This window comes from Rhinopithecus roxellana, chromosome 2 (assembly GCF_007565055.1).
Source record: "Rhinopithecus roxellana isolate Shanxi Qingling chromosome 2, ASM756505v1, whole genome shotgun sequence".
Lineage (NCBI taxonomy): Eukaryota > Metazoa > Chordata > Mammalia > Primates > Cercopithecidae > Rhinopithecus > Rhinopithecus roxellana.
In genome coordinates, this window is record NC_044550.1 from 123,882,598 (window position 1) to 123,905,588 (window position 22,991).

The window sequence follows — 22,991 nt, forward strand, 5'->3', positions numbered from 1 at the left end:
GTATATAATTACATATTTAATGTAAGTATGTCTCATAATATCTGGGGCACACTTAAGCTAAAAAATTCAAGTTGAACTAGATGTCTTTCGTACATTTTATCTGTGCAACTTAAATTCCTTTCTTTTTAAACTTTTTTGGGCAAATGGTTGTGTGGTTGTTTCATTTTACTATCCTACTTATTGCATCTATTTTTATGGATGGATTCAGAGAGACTCAAAAGCAATGTTACTGCCATAACCATCAACACAGAATTTCTGGTTTTTAAATTTGTTTATTTGATTAAATTTTTAGTTTGGCTATACCTTCTAGTTACTAAATGACCCTTTTTATTTATTCACTTTTTGGTTATTTAAATACATCATAATGTTAGGTGTATTTTCCAGAAAGATACAGCTTTCTAATTCACATTTCTGTAAGTGTTCATGGATATTTGTTGGTCAAAAATGTTTTTATATTTTAGTTTTTGTGTGTACATAGGAAGTGTATATATGAGGTACATGTAATGTTTGTATACAGGCATGTAGTGCATAACAATCATATCATGCAAAATGGGGTATCCATCCCCTCAAGGGAAAAAAGCACTTAGCCTTTGTGCTATAAGCAATTCAATTATACCCTTTTAGTTATTTTAAAATGGTCAATTAAATTATTTTTGACTATACTCACCCTGTTGTGCTATCAAATACTAAGTCTTATTCTTTCTAATGGTTTTTGTACCCATTAACCATTCTCACCTCCCCCAGCTTTCCCACTACCCTTCCCGGCCTCTGGTAACCATTCTTCTACACTCTATCTGCATAGGTTAAATTGTTTTGATTTTTAGATCCTACAGATAAATGAGAATATGTGATGTTTGTCTTTCTGTGTCTGGCTTGTTTCATTTAACATGATGACCTCCAGCTACATCCATGTGGTTACAAATGACTGAATCTCATTGTTTTTTATGGTCAGATAGTATTGTGTATAAGTATCATATTTTCTTTAACTTTATCTGTTGATAGATGCTTGGGTTGCTTCTAAATCTTGGCTATTGTGAACAGTGATGCAAAAAACATGGGAGTACAGATACCTCTTTGATATACTGATTTTCTTTCTTTGGGGGATATACCCAGCAGTGGAATTGCTGGATCACATGGCTGCTCTATTTTTAGTTTTTTACAGAACCTCCAAACTGTTCTCCATAGTGGTTGTACTAATTTACATTTCCACCAACAGTGAATGAGGATTCCCTTTTCTCCACATCTTCTCTACCATTTTTTATTGCCTGTCTTTTGGATATAAGCCATTTGAACTAGGGTGAGATGATATCTCATTGTAATTTTGTTTCGCATTTCTCTGATGATCCATGATGTTGAGCACCTTTTCATACGTGTGGTTGCCATCTGTACGCCCTCTTTTGAGAAATGTCTATTCAAACTTTTTGCTTATTTTTAAATTGGGTTATTATTTTTTTCCTACAGAGTTTGTTTTAGCTCCTTATATATTCTAGTTATTAATACTTTGTCAGATTAGTAGTTTGCAAATATTCTCTCTGATAAAGTGGGTTATCTCTTCACTTTGTTTATTGTTTCCTTTGCTTTGCGGAAGCTTTTCAACTTTATGTGATCTCATTTGTCCAGTTTCGCTTTGGTTGTCTATGCTTGTGGGATATTACTGAAGAAATCTTTGCCCAGGCCAATATCCTGGAGAGTTTCACCAGGGTTTTCTGGGAGTGGTTTCATAGTTTGAGGTCTTAGATTTAAGTCTTCAATCCATTTTGATTTTATTTTTGTATAATGCCAGAGATAGGGATTAAGTTTCGTATATGGATGTCCAATTTTCCTGCAACATTTATTGAAAAGGCTATCTTTTCCCCAGTGTATGTTTTTGGCACCTTTGTTCTTGAGTTCACTGTAGGTGCATATATTTGTTTCTTGGTTCTCTATTTTGTTCTATTGCTCTATATGTTTGTTTTTATGACAGTACCATGCCATTTTGCTTACTATAGCTTTGTAGTATAATTTGAAGTCAGGTAATGTGATTCCTCCATTTGTGTTCCTTTGGCTTAGGATGGATTTGGCTATTCTGGGTCTTTTGGGGTCCCATATACATTTTAGCATAGTTTTTTCTATTTTTGTGAAAAATGTCATTGATACAGTATTAATTCTTTTAATCCATGAACATGGAGTGTATTTCCATTTGTTTGGTGTCTTCAATTTCTTTCATCCATGTTGTATAGTTTTCATTATAGAAAAATTTTCACTTCTTTGGTTAAGTTAATTTCTAGTTATTTAATTTTATTTGTGGCCATTGTAAATGGTATTACCTTTTTATTTCTTTTTCAGATTGATCCCTGTTGGCATATAGAAACACTACTAAATTTTATATGTTGATTTTGCATCCTGCCATTTTACTGAATTTATCAATTCTAAAAGCTTTTTGGTGTAGTCTTCAGGTTTGTTTCATTTTTTAATTTTTTTATTTATTTTTTATTTTATTTTATTTTATTTTATTTTATTTTATTTTATTTTATTTTATTTTTTGAGACAGAGTCTTGCTCTGTCACCCAGGCTGGAGTGCAGTGGCATGATCTCGGCTCACTGCAAGCTCCGCCTCCTGGGTTCACGCCATTCTCCTGCCTCAGCCTCCTGAGTAGCTGGGACTACAGGTGCCTGCCACCAAGCTCGGCTAATTTTTTGTATTTTTAGTAGAGACGGGGTTTCACTGTGTTAGCCAAGATGGTCTCAATCTCCTGACCTCGTGATCCGCCTAATCCGCCCACCTCAGTCTCCCAAAGTGCTGGGATTACAGGCGTGAGCCACTGCGCCCAGCCCAGGCTTTTTTCAAATATAAGATCATATCATCAAGGATAATATACAAGCAAACAGGAATTATTTGACTTCTTCCTTTCCAATTTGGATGCCTTTTATTTCTTTCTGTTGTCTGATTGTTCTAGCTAGGGTCTCCAGTACTATGTTGGATAACAGTGGTGAAAGTGAGCATCCTTGTTATGTTACAGATCTTAAAGTAAAGGCTTTCATTTTTTCCCATTCAGTATGATACAAGCTATGTGTATGTAATTTATGACTTTTATTATGTTGAGGTAAGTTCCTTTATACACAGTTTTTTGAGGGTTTTTAACAAGAAGAAATGTTGAATTTTATCAAATGCTTTTTCAGCATCAATTGAAATGATCTTATGGTTTTTATCCTTCATTCTGTTGATGTGATGTATCACATTGATTGATTTGCATGTGTTGAATCATCCTTGCATCTCAGGTATAAATCTCACTTGGTCATGATGAATGACCTTTTTAATGTATCACTGAATTTGGTTTGCCTGTACTTCATTGAAGACTTATGAATCAACAGTCATCAGAAATATTGGCCTGTAGTTTTCTTTCTTCGATGTGTCTGTGTCTAGTTTTGATATTAGGGTAATACTGGCTTTATAGAGTAAGTTTGAATGTATTCTCATCTCTTCTATTTTCCAAAATAGTTTGAGTAGGATTGGTATTAGTTGTTCTTTACATGGTAGAATTCAGCAGTGAAGGCTTTGGGTCCCAGGATTTTGTTTACTGGAAGAATTTTTATTATGGCTTTGATCTTGTTACTTGTTATTGGTCTCTTCAGGTTTTGTATTTCTTTATGGTTCAATCTAGGTAGGTTATATGTGTCTAGAAATTTGTTCATTTCTTCTAGATTTTCCAATTTGGGCATATAGTTGCTTGTAGTTGCCATTAATTGTCCAGGGATATTTGTAACTAGAGACACATCAGTGATAAATTCACCTAGTTCTGTTTCACATATACGTGGTCAAGATACTGATTTGGTTGGTGGTCAAATCTGTTGATAGATTACTAATTTACAGTAAAATTTTATTTACAGTTTATTTTGAAGTTATATTCTAATTCAGTAAATCACATAATTGTTTAAAGGAAGAATTACTTATGGCCTTAAAGGGAAAGGAAAACCTTAAGGTAACATTTAAGGGAGAAAAAGTAACTCAGTGTTTTAGCAGGAAAAAAGAATTCCAGCTATATCAAGCAGCACTGATAATTCATAAATGTTACAAGAACAAGGGTCAAAGACAGAAACACATAACATTTTTATCTCATGAAGACAAAGAACTTAAAATTCCTAACTAAAGAAACAGCATATCTGTTGCTTAACAGATATGTCAACAGTTAAGAACATAGGAAGAACTTTAAAAGGTTTTGATATATTTCTGCGATATCAATTCACACACACACACACACACACTCTCTCTCTCTCACTCACTCGGAAATGCAGCCCTTCCTTATTTAAAAAAAGCACTAATTTTCTAGGCAAAGGGGGCTAATATCTAGACCAAAATTAATTAATTAATTAATTAATTAAAATCTCTCTCCTCCATGTTTAGATAGGAAGAACCTATCTCAGATATGCTCAATAAAAAGCAGAAAAATGACTACAGACAGAAAAGGCACTAAAGTAACAACAAAAAAAATGGTACAGCATCAACTTTACATGAAATGGTTTCTGTGATGGAGAGGTACCCATTATGTAGGGTAGAAACAGTATGATTCTGAGACCATTGAAGGGAGAAGACAAGGGGAAAATATGATACTATAATATTGTATAACTTTAATAAAGAAAGGATGAATCTAAAATGATTAAGGTGCATCTCAGCCCACAATGTGCTCCACCACTATAGGAAGTCATGCCACAGATGAAGAGAAGAGGCTAAGAAGGTGTGTTAAGGCACTCATAGGCAGACTCTGACCTTTACAGCTTGGCATTTCAATAGCTACTATCAGAAGTGCCTTTTAAAATGCTTTTTATTATGTTCATATACAAAGCCATTCTAAATAACATATATTATTCCATTTTGTGTTTTTTAAATGTAGTTTAAATGTACATTTTGAAGCGTTGAACTGTAATTGGAGAATGCTGGAAAAATATTTTCTGTAATAGATAATAGAGCTTCCAGGTCAGTTTTTGTGGTAACTTAGGCAGGGTCTAGATATTTTTAAGGTTTTCAAAAACTTCTTGAAATATCTTCAGATTAAGATAAAAATAAATTATGTCATACATCCCTTTTAGTAAGGGGAGGATTTGCACATACATAAAAATAATAACTGGGAGATTCCCTGAAGTCTGTCCAAATTGCACTGCATTGCCTAAGATGCTATCAGAAGAGAGGAGACATTATATCCTACACAAAAATCAGGCTAACTGAAAATAGAAAATTGAATTATAAGTGACAAGAGGAAGATCATTAAACATTTAAATTGTCACTTTAAGAATAGGGTGAAATTCAATCTAAAAGTAATGAAAGTATACCAAAGGAGCAAAGACTGTATAGATAAGGAATAGAAACTTAGACTTCAAATGGGAGGGTAAAAAAATTATTTGTTGATGTTGCTTTGTTTTGGTTTTTGAAAATCATATTTTATTTTAAACATTAGTTTTAAATGTGATAAGAAATTACCTAGTAGTAATTATTATTATTACTTAAAATAATACATAAATATATTAGAAAACACTGATAATTATGCCCACGGGATAAATATATAAACCTTTGTTAGATTCAGCAAGAATGAGGAAACGATGGAGCTGCATTCATTGGTAGACTACCAACTAGCCTTATGACATTACAAAGCACTTTCAATGTGGCTAGTCCAAGTTGAGATGTGCTGTAAAGGTAAAATATCCATAGCATTTCACAGGCTTAGTATGAAAAAAAAAGTAAGCTATGCTAATAATGTTTAATATTGATCATATGTTGAAATGAAAATTTTTTGGATATATTGAGCTAGATAAAATGTATTATTAATTTCACCTGTGTGTAGTAAGGAATTTAATCTTGCCCAAAGAGAAGTTTGGCCTTTGTGTTCAGCTCTTGGGATGTTATCTTACTCGGCTCTTGGAAGGTTATCTCAGCCCTTGTAATGTCCTGCCTGTAAGAGTGTTTTTGTTTACCTGGAAGTCCTGGGCTGCAAGAGACTGTATTAGTCCACTTTCACATGGCTATAAAGATACTACCTGAGACCAGGTAATTTGTAAATAAAAGAAGTGTAATTGACTCACAGTTCTGCAGGGCTGGGTAAGCCTTGGGAAACTTAAAATCATGGCAGAAGGCAAATGGGAAGCAAGGCATGTCTTACATGGCAGCAGGAGAGAGAGAGCCAGAGGAAACTGCCACTTTTCAACCATCAGATCTTGTAAGAACTCCCTATCACAAGAACAGCATGCGGGAACCGTTCCCATGATCCAGTCACCTCCCATCATGTCCCTCCCTTCACATGTGGGGATTACAGTTCGAGATCCGATTTGAGTGGGGATGCAGAGCCAAACTATATCACAGACAGTATAATAATATCATTCATAATGGGGCTTCGAATCATATGGGATCAGCTGAAACTTGAGAGGGGCTGGAGGCTGAGATCAGTCACTTGGGCAGCCAACCATGTGTATATGACTAAGTTCCAATAAAACTCTGGATGCTGAGTGTCAGAGGAGCTTCCCTATTTGCTAATACTCTGTGTATATTGCCATACCCTGATGCTGGGAATGTTGATACTGTGCCTGACTCTACTTGGAGAGGGCAATTGGAAGCTCCAGGGATGAAATGTTCCTGGACTGTGCCCCACGTGTCTGATCCCTTGACTGACTGCACCATTTGCTAGCTGTGTGAACTTTGTCAAGTCATCTAATTTACTGTGTATCAGTTTAATTTTGAGTGGAGATTATAAGAATACTTAGAGGATTGTTGTGAGGATTAAATGGCTTATTATATCCAAAGTGCTTACAAGAGCGCCTGGCACATGCTATGCAGGGATAAAATACAATCATTGTTGCCACTGAGTATATGAAGACGTATAAATGGTATCACTGTCCATCTAGTTGTCACTAATTCCTCCCCTTTATCTTTTTTCTTTTAAACCAGTAGGATGATTATATCACTCTTTTTTCTAAAATGCTGTGATAAATCCCCACGACTTAATTCGGATTACAGCCTATCTTTGACCTTATTTCCCTTCGCTCCCTCTGTATTCCAGTTGTATCAATTTACTCAAATTCCTCTAATAATACCAAGTACTTTTTCTGAATAAACTCCCAGCTAGGAATATTATTTTTTGGCCCAAATCCTCCACTTGTCTTTCATCTTGGCCTTGCATGCCATCAAAATCTGTCCAGAATTCTCTTTCTTGGCTGGTTCCCTTGGCATTTGTTTATATTGCTGTCATGGCATTGTCACCTTGTATTATTTGTCTGATCTGGATATCTCCTGTTTGCCCTTCCCAGTCCACTCTTCATCCTTCTACAGTCTTCTTTGTGTTCTCAGAATGCTGACCCATATGAAATAAAAAATGAGCTCCCTGCTCTCTGTGTGGCTTCTGGTTGCATTTAACGAAGTGATGATAACTGACAAAAAAATAAAATAGGAGAAGAATAAGATTGGAGTGTTTATTTTTCCCTTGCTTCCTTCCTGCTAGGTTGCTCCAGGTCGATGCCTCTTTACCAAAGCCCACAGCCTCTTCAAACAGCTTTCTTTGTACAGCTTTATCTCTGAGGTTCCAGCGACCGCTTCTTCCCCTTACCCTTCAGACTTAGACATAGCAATGGCTTTCTGCTCTTACTAGTAAAAGTGCTTCCTTTGTGTCTTTCTTTTCTTAAGCTCTATACACACTAAGTCTTGGCGATTACATAACAGGAGTGTGTGCCATCCATTTCCTACCTAGACCCTAATACAATCCTTACGGTGCCCTTTGAGAAAGAAGATTAAATAAGAGAAATTCTAGGATGGAAGGAACGAATAGGAGATATTAATTTAGAATATATATTTTGAATATTCCTTTTTTTATTTTATTGATAAAATAAACAATTTACATTTTGCTCTTCTTCATATTCTTTTCTTTAAGGTGTTAAAAAGCACATTTGATATGTTGTCTCATTAATCCTGGCCAGGCTGCATCAGGCATCAGAACAAATTATTATCTAAAGACAGGATAAGCTGGGCATGGTGGTTCATGCCTGTAATCCCAGCACTTTGGGAAGCCGAAGCAGGTGGATCAAGAGGTCAAGAGACTGAGACCATCCTGGCCAACACCATCTCTACTAAAAATACAAAAATTAGCTGGACGTTGTGGCGCGTCCCTGTAGTCCCAGCTACTTGGGAAGCTGAGGCAGCAGAATCACTTGAACCCAGGAGGCAGAGGTTGCAGCTAGCTGAGATTGAGCCACTGTACTCTAGCCTGGTGACAGAGTGAGGCTCTGTCTCAAAAATAAACAAATGAATAGATAAATACATAAATAATAAAGACAGGATATACAGCCAGGAAATGGATGTGAGGCAGGAAGCAGAAACCAACATCTTAGTGTAAGGGGAGCAAGATTTGTACTAAGATATAGGATTTTAAATACCAGTACAAGAAAAGTGACAAACCATCCAAAAAAACAGGACCAGGGAATAGACTCAAGTTTCAAGATAAAAGTACTGCTGGGAGAATGCTGCTAAAATCTGAGGTTCTGCATCATTTTGAAGGTGAGCTGGGTGACTGTCACTTAGAAAACATCACATAAATATTTATTGAAAGGATTGGAAATGAAATAATGAATACATGCCAGAGTAGGAGGCCTTTACTGATCTTCTATTAAGGATCCTTTTTCAGCTGTCAGATCTTGATATGTGCTGTGTGAGGATTTAAGGTAAAGGAAGGAAATAACTCACAGTTATTGATTGCTTAGTGTGTGCTGGGCACAATCTGGGGGCTTTTAATTTTTAATAAAATTTGAATATATAAATATTAAAACATCATTTTTATATGGTGATATTGAGGCTCCCACAGAATAAGTAAGCAGTCCAATGTGAAACATCCAGAAGTCGGGCTGACATTTCCAAAAACCATGCAAACCTTAGGCTGATGGAATGTCCACAGCTAATGGGGACATCTAGTTATTCTAATGCCTAGACTAGGATACACATTTCTAAACATGACTGATTTCATACAGGCAAGAAATGGAATGAAGTTAGAAAAATAGTTACTTGATCTCATTCCATGCTTTTGCTCTCAAATGCTGATTCCTTTAGGGTCCTAAGTGCAACAAAAAATATTTTCCCTGAAAGAGTTTGGCCTAAAAATCTAAACACACTCTAGGTTCTTCGATATGAAACCTTCTGGAAAGCAAGGTGGGCCATTTCTTGAGCTCTTTAGGTGATATCATTTCTTTTATTCACAATATGTTCAAAGAAGACTAGTTCTGCCTCTCTGCCAAGGCTAAACCCCTCATCAGCGCTCTTGATCTCTTCTTTCTTTAGGCTTTTCTCCATTAAAGAGCCTTTCTTTAACTTTCTCACTATTTCTACAGTCTGTTTTCATCTCAACCTGTAGGCATCCTTAGTTTTCCTGCCTCCAATATTTTATTTCAACCCTGACAGTACATTCTCAATTATTCTTCCCCCAACCAAATTCTCTCTGCCAACTCAACTCTATCCTTTACACATAAACTTCTATCCTCACATCAAAGTAATGCAAACCTGGATACAAATACAAATACAAACTTTAATAGTTATTAACTGTGTGATTTTGGGTAACTGACTCAATATCCGTAACTCTCTGTTTCCTGGTTTGCAAATCAAGGATAATATTACCAACATCCCTTATAGAACTGCTTTTATTAAGTTGTAGATTAATGTTTGGTTTTCAGCTCTTAGGATAAGTAAATTTTCTGGTACCCTTAATCTGCTAGTACAAGTACCTTAAATATATCATTTGAGATATTGATCATTATCTTATATTCAATCTGCCTTACATATTGAAACATTTAACAAATCAATTTTCTTTCCCAAGTGGGTTGGTAATTTCTTTTTTCTTTTTGGTAATTTGAATCATTTGACCGGCCACATTTTCTTTCCTCTAGGAAGCTCATATGTCACACAAGTCCAATTTGGGTCAAATTTAATAACCTAGTACACTATGAAATGTGTAATTGTGTTCTACATTTCTTACTTATCTCAGTTTTGTATATTATATTTTCTCTGTCCTGATTTTAAACTATTTACATTGTTCTATAAGCCATTTTTCTGAAATAAGGGCATGGTTTGATAGATGAATACATAGATGGATAAGTTGATAGATAATTAGATAGATTATCTATAATAATAGATAATTATTAGATAGATTAGTTAGACAGTATTATTACTAGGCCTTGTTTTGCTCATGCTATATTTTCATTTTGAAACTGTCATCCAAGTCTATCAATGTTACGTCTATCTTTTAGAGTCTATCTGTTATACCCACTATCCAGTTATTTTCGTGTTTTTTAGTCCTTCAACCAGAAGTGCTCTCTCTCTTTCCACGTACCCTCATATCACTTTCTGTATTCTTCTGTTGTAACATTTACCTTATTCCTCTCTGTAATTCAATCTCTAGTTATTTGTGGACTTGTCTAGTTCTCCTTTCCCATGTTGTACATTTTTAATGACAGGGTATATGTCCTATCCACTGTCATGACCCACAGTTTACTTAGTAGAGTACATACAGTCATGTTCCAGATAATGACATTTCAGTCATTGATGGGCTGCATATATGATTGTAGTCCCACAAGATTATAATGGAGCTGAAGATGATGTAGCCATTGTAATATTGTAGTGCAATGCATTACTCCTGTGTTTGTGGCGATGCTGGTGTAAACAAAGTTACTGTGCTGCCAGTCACATAAAAGCATGCAGTAATGCAATAATGTCCTAGCCTTCACATTCACTCACCAGTCACTCACTGATTTATCCAGAGTGACTTCCACTTCTGAAAGCACCATTCATGGTAAGTACCCTATACCAGTGTACCATTTTTAGTCTTTGATACCATATTTTTATTGTACCTTTTCTGAGTTTTAGTAGATTTAGACACACAAATAGCATTGTGTTACAATTGCCTGCAGTATTCAATACACTAATATGCTGTACAGGTTTGTAGCCGAGAAGCAATATGCCCTACCATACATCCTAGGTGTGTAGCAGGCTATACCATCTAGGTTTGTGTAAGTACACTCTATGATGTTCCCACATGACAAAATCAACTAATGACATTTCTCAAAATGTATCCCCATTGGTAAGCAATACGTGGCTGTCGTTCATTTTCAATAAATACTTGAATTTTATTGAAATGGAATTGGTATGAACTGAAATTGTGAAGCTGCTTCAAAATTAATCAAAACTGTATACATAAGTAAAAGATAAATGCTATCTTTTTTGATATTTGCATTGAAGTAACTGATTGTTTCCTTTTATTTGATGAATTTCCCCAAGATTAGTCAGAAAATTTCAAAATTTCTGGTTTCATGAATGGTCAATTATCCAATATTATCCAGTTTGTATAATATTGGTCAATTTTCCAATATTTGAATAAATAAATGAGTAATATGGAGTAAATGAGAGTAACATGGGTAATACTTTTTTAAATGAGCGTAATGAGTACTCCTAGACAAAAAGCCAATACTTCTGCAGGGAGAAGAATGAACTTTGGAAAGCAGAGATAAAAATTTATGCAGTGGAACTATATGCATCATATGATGATCAGAGTAGAGAACATTGCTGAAAAACTGGGTAACAAGTAAATTTTTAAGTGTTCACAGACATATTTGTGTTTACCAGGTCAATATCTAAAGATGAAAAGAAATGATTCACTGAAGGAGACTTAAGGCTTGCAGATGTTGCAAGGGGTGAAAAAAATGAAGTAGACGGTAGTTCTGTATTAACTAGAGTAAAGGCAAATTGGCTAAAGCAATTTATTAGAGCAGAATAAATGATCATGATGAAAAAAATGGAAATTCTTATTCAAAATGAAGTATTGCAGGATCTGGCCAGCAACCCACAATGCAAAGGGGCTCTCTCTTTGTTCCCAGGTGGATCAGCAGGTCGAGAAATAGTAGACACACACAAGATAGTGAAAGCTGGGTCCAGGGGGGTCACTGCCTTCTGGTCCCGTGGTGCCGCCAATGCACTGGATATACCAACATTTATTATTAAGTTTAGTGAGGGCAGGGGTAGGTTAGTGAGGGATTTAGAGTCGTTTGATTATGAGGTGAGATGGTCACATGGGGATGAAGTAATTCTTTAACATAACATCTGTATGCAGAAGTACAGTATACAGAAATAAGGATTTACAATATAGTGTGTGCATCAGTAATTTCTAACAGAGCCTTAAAACAGAAACACAGTCTTTCCATAACCGATGATTAGCAAGATATTCATCAGCAGTAACAGTTGCAGCAAAAGCTGGTTACAAACAATCCATAGAAACAGGCACGTGAAGCTAGACAACCAGTTAGACCAGAAATTCTCAGAAGGGAGTAGGCCTTAACCCTAAAGAGGCCTAGAAGAGCCGTGGCAAGATGAGGCCGTTTATAGCCCTATCTTATCCATATGGACAGGTGCCCCCCATGCGTCCATTTATAGGCTTTCCGCAAGGGTTGCGTTCTATTCCCAGAGCTATGAACATCTGCTTTTCTGGGATAGGAATCTTGGTGATGTGAAACCTCCCTGACTGCACGTCCGTTCATAGGCTCTCTGCAGGGGGAAGCACATCACGTGCTCATCCTGGCAATCCAACCTGGCATTGTCTTTACACAAAATTACTGCATACAATTTTGTATTTACAGTAATCAGGAGCATTTCATCTTTTATTCCGTAGCAATAGTTCAGGGGGTCTCCCTACAATGAAGGAAACACCTGACTGTCCTTTCAAGTCTTTGAGTATTGGCTTAAGATTTCAGATAGCCATACTCTTGAATTAGCTGCTTGTGCATGTGTGTGTACCTCTTTGTGTATATGTGTCCCATACATCATGATTAGGTATGCTAAACCTACAGAATGTGTGCCACAGCAAAATGCTATGGCTCTAGTCACAGAATTTTCCCCATGTAAATATTATAGGAGGTATAATGGTGTTTGATTCTCGCAGCTTTTGCAGCAGATTGTACTTTCCAACAATGGCCACAATGATATTTTTGGTGCCATATACTCTACTAGAATTTCTCCCTCTCCCTTCAAGTGGCAGCATTTTGTTTCTTCCTCTTAAAACTGGGAAGGTTCTGTGGATGCCTTGATTAATAGAATATGATAGAAATGACATTTTGGGATTTTGGGGGTTAGGATATAAAATATGAAACCCCTTCTGCCTAGCTCTCTCTTCATGAGTTGTACAGTTTTGGAGTCCTGAGTAACCATGGTAGAAAGACCATGCATACAAACCACACACACACACACAAACACACACACACACACACACACACACACAGAGAGAGAGAGAGAGAGAGAGAGAGAGAGAGAGAGAGAGAGAGAGAGAGAGAGAGAGAGAACCAGTGTCCAAAGAGCCTCAACTGTTGTAGCCCTAATTGTTTGAGTCTTCACAGCTCAGACAACAGATGATTCCATCCCCAGCCTCTGTCTTATTTCAGACTTGGGAGGCCTTGAGCAAGAATCAGCCAGCTGAACCCAGAACCACAAAGATAATGGTAAAATTATTGTTATTTAAGCCACCAAGTTTTGGGGTGCTTTGTTGTGCAACAATATATAACCAGAACAGTATTTCCCAGAAGATATTAGGAAGTGTCCATTTAATAAACTAGTAAACTGATCATAAAAGATACTTGCTCTGGGTCACTAAGAAAATCTGTATCATTGTTAAGGCTGGGATTAAAATTCAGTTTCTGTCTCTTGTTCAGACCTCTGTTTCACTCGAGTTATGACGGGGAAAAATAAAGCACACCCTAACACTCATTGGCATGAAACTTTATAACATACAATTTACTCAAAAGCTAGATTTTTAAAAACCTGTTTATTGAGCCTGAATAACATTGTGTGTTATATCAGGTGTTCATTAGCTGAATTTATACCTTACATTACAGTGCTCTCCTAGATTAAAGCACTGTACTTTAATTGTATTTTTAAAGTTTGATTCAACTGATGTACTTTTTAAAATAGAACCTACAGATATATAAATATCAATATTTTCCTACTTAGCAGTACATAGCAAAATTAAATTGTACCACCAATGCCTGTGAGTCGTCTCATGCTAATTAGCTACAGTGTAGATAAACAATCTGCCCATCATCATTTTAGGCTTTCTGTTTGCAGAGCACTGAACTGAAAATAAAACAACTGGAGAATAGTACCTGTATTCAACGAACTTGTTACCTATGTAGAGATAGTGATAATTCAGGACACATACAAGCAAAAGATTTTAAAAAATAGTTCTTTGTACAAGCTATATTTATTTGCTGAGAAAACCAAGAGTAAAGTGATAGAACTTTTTAAAGAAAAAATTATAAATATTCAGCACACTAAAGCGCATATTTAAAACTCATGCTATAAATTATGCATTTCTAAATATTTAAGCATTCAGTGATATGGTACTATATTAACTGTATTTGTTGATGAAAACTATTAGCAACCACATGAAATTTGTCATATAAAATCATATGAAAAATACAGATAAACCATAAAAAATTGTCATTTTTTTGAGGCTTTTTATGAAAGTGGCTATTATATATGGTTCAGCCTGACATATCAATTAGGTGAAGGTATTGTTCCAGCCTCAGACAATTGACTCCTACCAAGGACTTCAATTATTTGACATATATTCAGCAATCCTTGTATAAAATTCCTATGATAAAAGAAGCTATTTGACTTGTTAATAAATATAAACTATATTTTGTTTTATCAAACTATCAGCATTCCCATCCACATTCTACATTTATAACTTTTAATAGTAGATTACTTAAGGACACTTCTTTTAAATTTTTGATTGCTTCTCTTTAGGTTTAATATATTTTCCAAACATTTTACTAACTGCAAATCTTAAATTGAAGGACTAATTTCTTATATTGAATTCACCCAGTGCTCCCATTAGAGACAAGCATGACAGAAAAAAAAGTAATATTATCATAAAACTGTTTTATTTCCATAGTAACTTCAGTTAAGGAGCATAAAATGCCCTATAGTCATTATCTAAATAATCCTCTTGACAAACCTAGTAGATAGGTGTTATGATCTGCATGTTTGTGCCGTCCAAAACTCATGTTGAAATTTAATTGCCATTGTAATAGTATTAAGCGGTGGGATCTTTAATAGGTGATTAGGCCATGAGGGATCCACAGTCATGGGTGGGTTTAATGCCCTAATAAAGAATTTTCTGGCATGAGCATGCCTCTCTCTCTCTCTCTCTCCCTCCCCCTCCTCACCCCTCTCTCTTCCCTCTGCCTTCTGGCATTCTGGCATGTAGTGAAGCAGTAAAAAGACCCTTGCCTAATGCTAGAACCTTGATCTTGGATTCCCAGCCTCCAGAACTGAGAGAAAACAATTTTTATTGATTATAAATTACCTAGTCCCATATATTCTGTTATAGCAGTGGAAAGTTTACTAACAGAGTAGGACAAAAAGCTAAAAAGTGTACGAAACGATTGAATTTTAGCTATGATTACATTTTGTATCATGGAGCCAAACTCATCAGTTAATAGTTGCTGGCCAAAATAATAAATGAAAGTTTACAATTTGCAAGTAATTTCTAAGGGAAACTGATTTGCTGTCAGAAATTATTAATATTTTAAACGTACTGTGTATGTTAAAGTCTTCTTCCAGTCAGTGAAAATTTTTTTAAATAGCAGTACAAATTTTATTAAATTTATATTATACATATACCATCACCAGTTTTAGGCTCCTGGTTTATGCTATTTGAAGAGACATAGAGTCACAATATCATTCCCATTGTCCAGCCTAATGAAAATTCTTTTCCAGAATGTTCTAAAGTTATGGAGAATTATGTTGCCCTTTCCCCCCAGGCTTTGGGGAGCTAACCTATATTTTAAGGAGGCAACCAGTTATGCACAATGAGAGACTAGACCATCTATTGCTAACCACCTTCCCAACATAAACATTCCCCCCACCCATAGCATATTAAATAGCTATTTCTGAAAACCTGACTTATATATCATATTAGTTAATATGAAAATAGTTTGCAAATAATTTTGGCAAGTACCTGTTGATCACTATTTATGTGCCAGGTATTAAATTAAATGCTTAGCTATACTGGATCATAATCTGGACAAGCTTTCACGAAATTCATTGGGTATCTAATTTTACAGAGTTTAACCAGGTGTTACCCTAAACTTTAGTAGTACTTCTATACAATTTCAAATATAGAATCAGAACTCATATTGAATTATATTAAGATATTAAAGTTGCTGGAATATGTTATTTAATGTGTTCATTAAGCATAGATACTCTGAATTTCCTAAATACCTGATTTGCAAAAGTTTTCCATTTTATAGAACCATTGACACTCTTACAATTAACATGTGAGGTTTGGGGGCAATGCATACTCTGCTTTCCAACTTTCCCTAGATTCAGCAGCAATTGCTGAATTTGTAGATCTTTCCCATCTTATCTTCAGTCTTATTCCTACAAAGGCCAACTCTGCTTTGTTTGATCTGATAGCAAGCTCTTTATTTCTAAACTTGCTAAAGTCTATATACCCACAAAATAAACCCTGACCTGGCCTGCTTTTCACAAGAGTGATGCATGCTGTAAACATTATGGGGGTGTGATGATTGTGTAAGGAACATCTAAGTTCTTTAGTGATTACATTATATTTTCTCCTCTCTCTCTCTCTCTTTTTTTTTTTTTTTTTGGCCAGAGTGATGTTTTATGGTCCCCATTCCATGTGTTAAATGACTTCTCAAGTATTGAATCTAGCCTCCTCTCATTACAATCCTGTAATTAAAAACTTTTAAAAGTTGTATTTTCTTACCTAATCCTTAAAACACAGACATGCTTTAAAGTCCCAAATGCTTTAGAGCTATACTGTTCAGTTTAGAAGCCAGTAGGCACATGTGACTATTAAGCATATGAGATATAGCTAGTCCAAGTTATGTTATAGCTGTTTAGATGTGTCAGAAGAGCTAAATACATACCATATTTTCAATACTTTATGTGGAACAATATGTAAATTATGTCATTAATACATTTTGAAATGAGATTTTGGACATATTAGACTAAATAAACTACATTATTAATTTCACAATTATTTTTTAATGTGGCTGTGAGAAATTAAAAAATGAGATATATGGTTCCTATATTTGTATTAGATAGCCCTGCTCTAAAAATTGCAAAGACTCTGATACTGGAAAGAATGTCAGGCTTTTTGCTTAGAATTACATGAGATACTTGAGGGTTTTTTGTTTGTTTGTGTTTATTATTATTATTATTATTATTATTATTATTGGTAAAACTTTCAAATGTCCTGAACTAGATTAACAGATACCAGATGGTTTCCTGAAAATTAGAAGCACAGTTGGCCTTGGACAGAAGCAAGCTGAAAGGGGTAATTAGACCACGGTCAAAAGACCGAACAAAGTTAAAAGAAAAAAAAAAAAAAAAAAAAAGAACAGGACCAAGGTAAACGAAATCAATGAAATTATATCAGTGTCTAGGATGATAACATGCAATGAGGGAGACAATAATAGATACAGACAGGGAAGGACATGATGGTATGGGGCTGTTCATAATGACAGGGTTGTGTAACCCCAGGACTTAGGGGTGAGACAACTGGAAGGTAGGTAGAGCTACTAAAATCAGTTACCGGCTTCTGGATCTTGGATCTATCTAGTCAAGATGTAACTCTATTCCCATTCCTGAGAACCACACTGTGAAACAGACATTATAAATACAGTGAACTCCATCAGACAAGGTGGTCTTGTTACAAACCATCATTGATGTGATGAGCTGAGGTCTTTGTTATTTCCACTGTGCCCATGAAGAAACTGAGGTTCAGAGTAATTTGTTGAAAAGCTAGTAAGAGACAAAGTTAGATTTTAACTTAGTTCTATTTGATTTTAAATCTCGTTTTCTTTTGTGTTCTTTCTCCTTTAGAAGAAGATACGTTTTCTGCCTTTAAGTAACTCTCTGCCTAGTGAAGAAATATTTAATTTGTTATTGTAAATTTTAAATTATTTATGTGTTAAAATCTGGACTCAATATATCCTTTTTGGTTTGTTTGCTGTGCTTTTAGAGACACTCAGGTTTGACCGTGTTATTTAAAAATGTGATGGGTATGGGAACTGTTCTAGTGTAATTTCTATTCAGAGAAGCTTGCTGCCTTGTCTCTGTGTAGCAACAGAAGATCTTAAAGGACCCATATGTGTGATCAAATTGGTCTAAGGAACATTAATGGTGTCTGTGGCTTAGAGCAAAATGGTTCTGATTACGGTATTTGGTGTTGATTGCTCAGTTCACCAAATGGATTCCTTCAATTGTGCCTCTTTCTTGCTTTCTCTTCTCTTTCAGTTCTGAGTTTATTTTGATTAGATTCTGGTTCTCACTTTACCTGATTTTAATTGTGAAGAACAGGGTCTAACTCAATTCTGCAATCTCATTATTTAGCCTAGTACCCAGCACATAGGTGATACATTGTCATCCATTTATGATATTAATACAGTTCTATTCAGTGAGCTTTCAACCAATATAAATTGGCTACCTCTTTATGGGCTACCTCTATAGTCTACCTCCATGGGGATATAATAGTGCATACGGTCGCATGCCATTTTTACACTCTGGTGGAACACAGTTACAAATCAGTGTGATCAACTTTGCCCATGTGTAAACATGGGATCTTATGGGAACATCTTAGGAGGACGCTTCACTAGGTTGGGTAAGTGAATGTAAAGATTTCCAGAGAAAGTGATATTTAAACTAAGAGCTGGAGGAAATCCGTAAGCAGGGAGAATGGGGTAGGGATCTGGTGGAAGAGGAAGGGCATTCCTAGCAGAAGGAAGAGGAAAGATAGAAATATTGTAGATCTGCGATTTGTTCAGTCTGAGTTCGGTTGAAGGGTATAACTGGGAGACGGAGGAGAGTAATAGGAGTATGAAGAGGGAAGAAATTAAGAAAAAATGTTTAATAAATGTTGAAGGAATCATTTAAAAATGAATATATCAAACAATACAATTCATTGTGAATTTTTGAGATGATTCATTTAGAGTATAAATTTTCGACCATTTTGTCTTATAGACATAATTTATTTAATTCAAAAGTAAAGGTGGATTTCAACCTGATAATATTAGCGACTTCATATTCATATGCATATTTATTACAGATCCACTTCATTACAATTCTACAGTCTGCACCATACTTATCATTAGGGACATTTACCTTATGATAAATGGGCTTCACTACTAGTGGTTTGAGGCATTATTATTTATTCATCTATGAAGGTTATAAAGCATCTATTAATTCATTTATCCAGGAATGATTACTTTAAATCCCGAATACTTTCTTCTTCTTCTAATGAGGCAGAAAATAGTGTATGTTTTCTATTATTTTAATACTTGGTTTTAACTTTTAAATGAAGGCCAAAATCAATTAAATTAGTTAATTTGATCAGTTTATAAATTTGGCAGGACACAATAGTTTTGAGTAAACGGATTGCATGACAATGCATACCAAAACCCCGTTTTAAGTCTCAGTCCTTTGGCAAATATATTGTGTTCTTTCATTGGTCCGTTAGGCTCTCTCTGCTTCATGTAATGCAACTTCAAAATTGGTATGACATCGTCTACGGATGTAGCTTATAAGGATCAATGATTTAAACATAATTTGTAATGCTCCAAAAATAATGTATTAATTTACAACCGTATCTGAAATTCGATAGTTTTTTGGGTAGTCTGAAGAAAAGGAGTTGTTAGTAGGCATTTAACTTTTTAAAAAATATTAAAATCTGTATATCGACGGCTAATGGATAAAGTTCATCTGTAATATTGTTATGATAATTGAAGCACACTACTTTGTGCCACAATACAGTCTTTTCTCTTTTGTAATTCATAAATCAATGATTCTTTATGTTTCTGAATACAAACGTATGACCCAGGGTAGAAGAAAGATTTCTCATTTGCATTCCTATTTTCACTATCACAAGTAATGCCCATTTTGCAGACTGTACCTGTACTTTGTACACATGGAAATTAAAGTGAGCTTAAATTCATATAATTTTTATTTGTGACCTTACTCTTGGGGTTAGGACTAATAAAAATATCAGCCACTTTTCTTGCATGATGGAGTTGAAAGGGAAATGGAGAGATTAATGAAGAGACTGATCAGGATTAGAAAGAATGAACAAATCGAGTAAGTTTCCTCTCGGGCTCTGTCTCTCCCTCTATAAACATTTATTAAGCATCTACTATAAAACTAAATATTGTAAAAACGTTGGAAGGAAACAGTCGTTACACGCCTTTATTATTGTGAACTGAAATCAGATTTCAGAGTTTTAAATTTTTTTCAACAATATTCAGTGCATGCAGTCGTAAAATTTGATTCTAAGACAGGTGCGCGCATTTAGCCCTTCACTTAAACTGTATCATAAAGCCACTTCAAGAGATTCATCTTCCCACCCTCACATTACATTACCCTCACATCACTGCTCGCAAGCCAAATTAGGAGCCTGACATCTTTGCTATAATCAAAACCTATTCTCTCCGCTCCTCCACTCCTTACTTTAATGAGAGTGTAAAAAACTAGTTTTTACTGGGGACGGAGGCAAGGAAGAAAGGAAGAGAAGGAAAGGAGGGAGGAAAAGGGGTGGGCATGGACCCAAGGAGGGAGTGAAATGAACGAAGGAGAGCGCTGTCTTTTTTTTCTCGCCTTTGCTTTAGGCGCTCCCTGCCTGCCTCTCCCAGCGGGCCGCCCAGCGGCACCTCTCACAGGCTCGACCCTCGGTCCCGCCCCCTAGCGTCGGAGCCCGGGAGCCGCGGCGGGAGCCTATCTCTTTAAATGACAGCTGAGGCTCGGGTCCCAGTCCGGGGCTTGACGTCAGTGCCTCTTCCCGGGCTGCCAGGAGTAGTTAGCGCCACCGTCGGCGCTCCGGCCTTGCGGCGCGCTAGCAAGCTGGCAGGGGGGCGAGTTTTCTTTGCTTCGGCCCCTCCTCCCACCCTCCCCGCGGAGAGCCGAGCAGCAGTCCTAGAGCCTCTCGCAAGTCTCTCTCACACTTCCCCGCCTTCGCCCCAAAGGAGCAGCCGCTCCTACTTGCCTCTCCACTGCCGCCGCCGCACCGGCGGAGCTCCTCTCCCGCGCGTCTCTCCTCCGATGGAGCTTAGGCGCCGCCGACCCCGCAGCTGCCCCGAGCCTTGAGCGGGGCTGCCCCGGCCGGAGGAACGCGCCGCCCCGCCCGAGGGCGCAGAGAGCACCCGGAGTGCTGGGGCGCGGGCTCCGGGAACGAGAAAGGGTAGCTCTCTCGGGTCACTGGGCCGGCGGCGGGGGGACTATGGCTCTGAAGGACACGGGCAGCGGCGGCAGCACCATCCTGCCCATTAGCGAGATGGTCTCCACGTCCAGCTCGCCCGGCGCCTCGGCCGCCGCCGCCCCGGGGCCCTGCGCACCCTCGCCCTTCCCCGAAGTAGTGGAGCTGAATGTGGGCGGCCAGGTCTATGTGACCAAGCACTCGACGCTGCTCAGCGTCCCGGACAGCACTTTGGCCAGCATGTTCTCGCCCTCTAGTCCCCGTGGCGGCGCCCGGCGCCGAGGCGAGCTGCCCAGGGACAGCCGGGCGCGCTTCTTCATCGACCGGGACGGCTTCCTTTTCAGGTACGTGCTGGATTATCTGCGGGACAAGCAGCTCGCGCTGCCGGAGCACTTCCCCGAGAAGGAGCGGCTCCTGCGCGAGGCCGAGTATTTCCAGCTCACCGACTTGGTCAAGCTGCTGTCGCCCAAGGTCATCAAGCAGAACTCGCTCAACGACGAGGGCTGCCAGAGCGACCTGGAGGACAACGTCTCGCAGGGTAGCAGCGACGCGTTGCTGCTGCGCGGGGCGGTGGCCGCCGTGCCCTCGGGCCCGGGAGCGCACGGTGGTGGCGGCGGCAGCGGCGCGCCGGACAAGCGCTCGGGCTTCCTCACGCTGGGCTACCGGGGCTCCTACACCACCGTGCGCGACAACCAGGCCGACGCCAAGTTCCGGCGTGTCGCGCGCATCATGGTGTGCGGGCGCATCGCCCTGGCCAAGGAGGTCTTCGGGGACACGCTCAACGAGAGCCGCGACCCCGACCGGCAGCCGGAGAAGTACACGTCCCGCTTCTACCTCAAGTTCACCTACTTGGAGCAGGCCTTTGATCGCCTGTCCGAGGCCGGCTTCCACATGGTGGCGTGTAACTCCTCGGGCACCGCCGCCTTCGTCAACCAGTACCGCGACGACAAGATCTGGAGCAGCTACACCGAGTACATTTTCTTCCGTAAGTTCGCAGCCCAGGCGTTTCCCCGCACCCCTCGCCCCCTGCTGACCCGCAGCGGGTTTGAGCCCCGCTGGAGGCCCAGCAGGGGTGTCCTGGCCAGGAGCTGGTTAACTCCTTATAGAGAGCGGCCCTCCCTGCACGACTCCCTTTTGCAGTAGACACGATTTACATTTCGCCCCTTCGGATATTTCCGTCTCTACTCCCCCTTTCTAGAACTCAGTAGCACCCAGCTCCCAGCTGTCTTACTTGCTGAACTTTATTGATCTTGCCTTCTCCACCCAGCCCGCTCCCGGATGCTAGGGGCTCCTCTGTTTCGGAGGACAGGGTGGGAGAGACTGGGGCACAGGGCAGGGTGCATAGACCCTCCTCCATCCCTTTGCTTTCGCAGGACTGCTGGGGGTCATTTCATGTGGCCCTCAGTAGTGTCCCTGCCGAGGGCAGGATGCCATCACAAGGCGTCGCCCCGCACCGCCTGGATTACCTGCTGTTGGTGCAGCTGCCACGCGGTAGCCTCCAGTTACGGGTGGTTTTCTAGAGGGCAGGGGAGAAGCGTGAAGGTGCCCCCAGAGCCCCTCGAGGGGGCGGGGGCATAAGAGCGGCTGTGGGGAAAGGGGACTCCTTGACAATGGAAACCCAGATTTCCCCGCGTCGGTTATCTCCAGTCTGATTGCCCAGTGTTTGGGACAGGGGAGGGCGGAAGGAATTAGAAAGTTTGGATGTCTGAGTGCTCTTAGTGTTGGAGATTAGGAAGGGGT

General features: G+C 38.4%; 1 protein-coding gene across 1 annotated transcript; it reads left to right on the forward strand.

Moving 5' to 3' along the window:
• Positions 1-21,108: 21,108 nt before the first annotated feature.
• On the forward strand, positions 21,109-22,394 carry KCTD8 (potassium channel tetramerization domain containing 8). Its single transcript, XM_030914247.1, has one exon. It carries the CDS (start codon positions 21,276-21,278, stop codon positions 22,392-22,394), a length of 1,119 nt encoding a protein of 372 aa, XP_030770107.1. The 5' UTR covers positions 21,109-21,275.
• Positions 22,395-22,991: the final 597 nt, after the last annotated feature.